At 43.4% G+C, this 6,093-nt stretch overlaps 1 protein-coding gene across 1 annotated transcript; it reads right to left on the minus strand.

The window, feature by feature from the left end:
• On the minus strand, positions 1 to 5,684 carry KCNV2 (potassium voltage-gated channel modifier subfamily V member 2). Its single transcript, XM_059836499.1, has 2 exons — positions 4,151 to 5,684; positions 1 to 769 (listed from the first exon to the last, which is right to left on the minus strand). Exons 1-2 carry the CDS (start codon positions 5,582 to 5,584, stop codon positions 494 to 496), a joined length of 1,710 nt encoding a protein of 569 aa, XP_059692482.1. The 5' UTR covers positions 5,585 to 5,684; the 3' UTR covers positions 1 to 493.
• Between the last annotated feature and the right edge of the window lie 409 nt (positions 5,685 to 6,093).

The following is a 6,093-nucleotide window of genomic DNA, read 5'->3' on the forward strand; positions in this document are numbered from 1 at the left end:
ATTTAGGTAAGTGCTCTAGGCCATTTTCCTCTAATTGAAAGCTGATGCAAAACCAATTTAAGTGATGCAGTCAATATATTGGGTATTCTATTAGTTTAATTTTTGACACTGCCTTGAACAGAGGTAAGGTGGCTGACCCTTAATGACAAACAATTTGTTTTCTGTTTGTACAGTTATGGTGGGTCTTTATTGTCAATCTAATCAGTAGCAGGGGGTTAGATCTTAATGTGAGACTTATTCAGAGTGTTTAATTTGAAGGAATTCATTTCAGAGAGTTGATGAGCACTCAAGTGCTGCTCACAGGCTATCAGAGTTCAAAAAATCTATTGTTTCAATCTGAGCCTTTTTGGTTTTGAAAACAACTCCCTATAAAACAGATCTCACCATCTACTTTTGTTACTTTTCGCCCTTTTCATTTATCTTTTGGCTGATTTGTTTTTCCTCTTTCTCCTCCAGCTGCTTGGTTGCCTCCCAATATCCAAAGCACAAACTGTCATTGCTGTGGCAAAGGGTGGGATGCACCTTCTCCACAGCACTCAGATATTTTCCTCATGGCTCTCCGTGTGAAGTCAACCTTCCCTCTTTCTTTCTTGAGAGCTGTGTACTCATAGGCCTTCAGCTTGCTGTAATAGTCTGAGAATTTATTGTAGAGAATGGAGATGGGCATGCCATTCAGGATTATTCCAAAAGCAATGCAGAGGAAAGCAAACAGGCGTCCAAGGTGTGTTTCTGGACACATATCTCCATATCCCACTGTAGAGATGCTGACCTACAGGCAAAACAACACGCAGCTTATTAGTTGAGCAGAAGTACATAGACAGATATTTTCACTGATCAGGGACAATGTTAAAGTTAGCTCTTTTTTAATTTGCATTGTAAATCTAAAATATTCTGTGCTGCTTTTTGTGTGTGTGTGTGTGTGTGTATGTGTGTGTGTGCACGCGCGCGTGTGTCTATTAGCTTTCTTATGCAAAATATCCCTAATTTTAAAAAATCCAAACCCTCTCATGAAGTAAAGACAGACAATGGTTTGACAGCATTTTGGAGGACTTCTAGACTTTTGCTCTGCAGAGGGAATTCCCAGACAATTTCCACACCAGGCTGACCAGAAGGTGAGTTTGCTTGGCTGTAGGGAGAGGATAGATGTGGCTCCATGCAAATCCGCTGATAGCTGCAATCCTGCTCCCTCATCATGTCACTTGGAACAGATGTCCTGTTTCTAAATCCACTGTGCTGATAAAACCCGGTATTTGGGACTTATTCTGTGGGTTGTATTTTGAGTTTTACCTTTGTTTTTCGTATATGTTTTAGGAACTAGTGAAAAACACACAAAACCCTTCAATTAATTACAAAGTAAATTTTCCTATTTGCATTATAGGAAGAAAAGATCCAGGACTTCAAAGTTTCTAGATAAAACCCCATTTAATGATTACATACCTACAAGGAAATGCAGCCTGGAAGGTTTTGCTTGCAGGGTATGGTTGCAATATGTATACTTATAGTGTTAAATAAGTACACAGGTGGGTAATTTTTGCTGAATTTCCTTTAGAAGAAGGATTTAGGGGTTGTTAAAAATGTTTCAGCTTTTATTGTTGGATTTGCTTCGAGGGTTTTTTTTGAGAGTGATGGCGTTTAGTGTATTTATTTTATATGATTCTGAACACTTTGCCAGCTCACTGTGTACATACCTTTACATTTTTCTTCTCAGCCAATATAATTTTCCCTTTCTAGCTGATGGATATATTAGGGAACTGTTTTATGGGTCCAGTGCTACACTAAGTACTGAAATACCTCCATTGTAAAATTCAGATCAAAAATTAATGCATGTTTGATTATGGAGATGCTACATTTGAAAAATGCACTCTCAAACAGTCAGTATAAGATAACTCTTAATTTATTTAATTTCACTGCACACATTTTGATGTTTTATATGTTTTACACTGAGTAAATATAACTTATTTATTCCTGGCAGGTAAAACTTGCATGTGCTGCTGTCACCTCTCACTTTCTAGTCTGTGCAAGGGATCTTTTTCAGCCAGTGAATTTTTTTTTTTTTTTTTTTTCACAGTGTCTCAACACTGTGTGTATCTGCTAAACAGTAACCTAAAATTCAGACAAAAATAAGAGGCAGACAGTAGGGCTTTCACTGTAATGCCCTTGTGGCTTTAACACTAAAATAAATCTTCAGAAGGTCACTGTGTAGAGTTTGCCATCTTCTAAAATGGTAAATAGAATGATATTTTAAATGGAAAAAACATTAGGGTACATGAGACAGCACTGGTGAGCACATTTTTAGGATGCACCTGGTGCTTCCTGTGGAATAAAAAGGATTAATGCTTTGGTTCAATGGAAATTAAGCCACTGGATTTGAATGATAATACTGGATAAATATCTCCAAAAATAAATACTGAGATGAAGGCAAGATGTTTATCTCTACCAGCCAGGACAAAAACGTTATCCTGTGATAAGGTTCTGTACCTTTGGCATAGTCTTATACATTGCCTGTAACAGTTTAGGAGGGATGCTTCTTCTCCTGCAGGTGTGAGTTGGTGAATGCTGTTGGATTTTTATAAAATTTGAATGATTTAGATATTTTAATTTACAGTCCTAAAGAACGAATAGGCTTTAAAAAGTGTTTTATTATTTGGAATTGCAATGTGCATGATACAGATCCTGTTTTGAAGGCATTTGCTCAGCTAAATAGGCCTTTTTCACCTAGCTATATAGGTTTATTAGGAATATCTAAATTATTATGGTATCACCAGTCTGCAAAAATGAGCCCCAAAGATTTTGCATATAACCTGCATGTTCAGAAGACAAAGTGTTTTAGCAATGTATGAATCACCAGTGTTTTCATAGCCTTTGTATATCACTTACAGATGATGTTTTAAGGTCACATTACAGCGCCTTCTTTCCTTTATTCACTGGTTTTTCCATCCTTCCATGGCCCAGCTTAAAGGATAATCAGCACAGTTACACATATGCATGTGCACATATAAATGTTTGCATCTATGCTTGTCTCTAAGGCTTTTTTTCTGCCATGTGCTGAATCACTGCAAATGTGTGGTAAACCACCACATCTCATTGTTTGTGGCTGAACCAGAGGTGCAGACCTTGAGCTCCAGGATGGCTGGCCAGGAGAAGTGATCTTGAATGCGCTGGGATTACTGTCTAGTGGGCCTCATACGCATCTTGGGGCATCCAGTGTCAGTGCTGATCAACCAGCATGAGATGTTCTAACTCCTATCCAGTCTATTTGCATGAGCTTCTTTCTCCAGGAAAGGGACAGAGACATACCCATATGGGACAGAGCCATACCCATAGCCATGCCCAGGGGTCAGAACTGCTCCTGGGGCCCCACACAAAAATAAATTGTGCAGGCTGGCATCAGCTGCTGCAAAACAGAATGTATGTGACAATAGTCTAGGACAAGCCTTAGGGTTATGGATGGCCAAGATGTGGGTCCTGTGCCTTCTCTCAACATTGACAATGTCTAGCTCCCCCCTAGTTTTATCTAGGGTGCTATAAATAGAGACATCTTCTGCAGCACAGCAGAACACAATCTCTTGTGTAAAACCACTGTTGGTCCTAATGGATTTTTAAAAGCCAGAGTTCTGGGACAGCTTTCACTTTTAAAGTGTGGGTGATCTGACTGTAGCTAATAAACTACGTCTCATCATCTTGCATTTTTATGGGTTGCAGAAGATCTACACATAGAATAAGAACAAAAATCTTGTAACTAGATAGTTGAATGCATGCATTTTTCCCCTATTGTTTTGGCAACACTGACAATGGCACTAAATTGGGAAACGCTTTTCTTTCCCTGTCTTTGTCTACTTCCTTCTTTAAAAGTGAAAATACTGTCTGCATTTGGAGATATGGGTATTTTAAGACTGCCTGCCTGATTAAGCCTTGATTTAAGCTTACAGAGAGGTGAATGAGAGAGAGAGTGTGTGTGTGTGTGTGTGTGTGTGTGTGTGCACGCAGACATGCATATGTCCTGTAAGCTCAGAATTCAGAGCAGATGTTCACTGATCTGAGCCTGTTGTTTTCAAGACTGTCAGCAACTCCAGCTGGGAGAAGTGGGGAAGGGGAGGGGAGGGAAGGGAGGGTCTCTGGCTACCCAGCAAGGTAAGATGTGTTTACTTACGGCAGCCCACCACCAAGCATGGGGAATGCTGGTGAAGTTGGTACTGGAGACATCGTGCTCCACTGTGTAGACCATGGCAGAGAAGGCAAAGATACCCATAGCAATGAAGAGCAAAAGGCAGCCCACCTGCTGGTAGCACTGGCGCAAGGTAAAGCCAAAGGCACGCAGCCCTGTGGAGTGGCGGGCCAGCTTGAGGATGCGGAAGATGCGCATGAGGCGCATGATGCGGAGCACTTGTCCTACCTTGCTCACCCGTCCCACCTTCTCGATATCATGCTCGTGTTGGGAGCCCCGACCCCGGGGCTGGTCATCATCAGTAAAGCATTCAAGCAGCAGCTGCAGATAGAGGGGCAGGATGGCAATGAGGTCTACTGCATTGAGGGCACTGCTGGCAAAGCGGCGCAGGTCTGGGGTAGAGACCAAGCGCAGCAGGTACTCCAATGTGAAGAATGCAATGCACAAGGTCTCCACATGCTCCAAGACAGGCCGGCTATCCCCACTCTTCCAGTCTACCTGCTGCATCTCCTCTACTGTGTTGAGTGCCAGGGCCACCACGGAGATGAGCACGAAGAAGCTGGAGGCTACTGCCATCACTTTGGCAGTGACAGAGGAGAAGGGCTTCTCCATGAGGTTCCAGAGGCGCCAGCGCTGGGGACCGTAGTAGCGCATGTGGCGGAAGAGCTGCTCATTCTCCTCAGCCTCTGCCTGGGAGCGCAGCTCCCGCTGGACCTTCAGCTGCTCACTCAGCTCGTCCCGGCGCTCCTCGAAGCAGATGCGGCAGCAGCGGGGTGTGTATTTGAGACGCACACCCCAGTAGCTCAGCTCCTCCAGGAAGCTGCGGGGGCACAGCTCGTCCCTCACCCGCAGCACCCCCGAGGCATAGAAATTGTACACCAGCTGGAAGACAGCTGGGTCCCGGTCAAAGAAATACTCGTCAACCTGGGCAGCGTAGTCATCGCACAGGCCCAGCTGGCAACGACGGTCAGTGGAGGTAGCCAGGCGGCCCAGGCGGGTCTTGGGGTAGATGGCCACTGCCTGGTAGGTGAGGCGGTAACTTTGGCCACCAACATTGATGTTCAGCACGGATGGAGCAGATGATGTGGCTGGGGATCTAGAGGAAAGAGCAGGGGAACAAGGAATAAATGATGAGGCCGTGCTTTCTCCCTTAAATGCATCTTCATGTTCCCATTTTCCTTGTTCTTTCTCTTCATCTTCCTCATCTTCATCATCCACATAATAGTTGTAATTCCCCTCAGGTCCTGGTAGGGGCTGGGTGTTCAAGGGAGCGGTGGCGGAAGGACCACTCTGCTTGTCTACATAAGCGACTTCCTTTTCCTTCCCCTTGCTAGGCTGCAGGAGGATGTTTGGTGCTTCCATCTCTCTGCCTTTATGTTTTAGGAAAAGAAACTCTTGCTGACTGTTAAACTGCAACATAATATTATTCCTTACTCTTCTCCCCTCTTTGAATTCACCCGATCAAGCAGTTAACACCAGTCCTTCTCAACACTGCAAAAGCTGGCAAACTGGTTTTCCTCTCTCTTTATCTCAGAAGTATTATGCACAGCAGTGGTTCTGCATATTTCTCCCTGCCAGCCACCACTCCAGTTGTTGTGAAAGCTCTGTATGGGATATAGACACATGAAGACTGCTGTTGACCGTTTTAATCTTGCTGACAGCAAAGATCTGAGCGCTTAGAGGAGGGGATTTAAGGGCTATTATCCTGTTCAAGCCTCGTTTCCCTTAGGCTGTGACGTGAATGATTATGGATCCATAAATCTATGAAAAATCAGTAGGGGGGAAAATCCCCTAAAGTTTTATTGCTAATAAAACCCGCACATTTTCCTATTTCAAATATATATGGATTGAAAGTAATCTGAAATAAAAATGTATGAGGGGCAGAGAGAAAGAGAGCAGGACAGATTTCTTTCATCCTCATGGGCATA

This window comes from Haemorhous mexicanus, chromosome Z, assembly GCF_027477595.1.
Source record: "Haemorhous mexicanus isolate bHaeMex1 chromosome Z, bHaeMex1.pri, whole genome shotgun sequence".
Lineage (NCBI taxonomy): Eukaryota > Metazoa > Chordata > Aves > Passeriformes > Fringillidae > Haemorhous > Haemorhous mexicanus.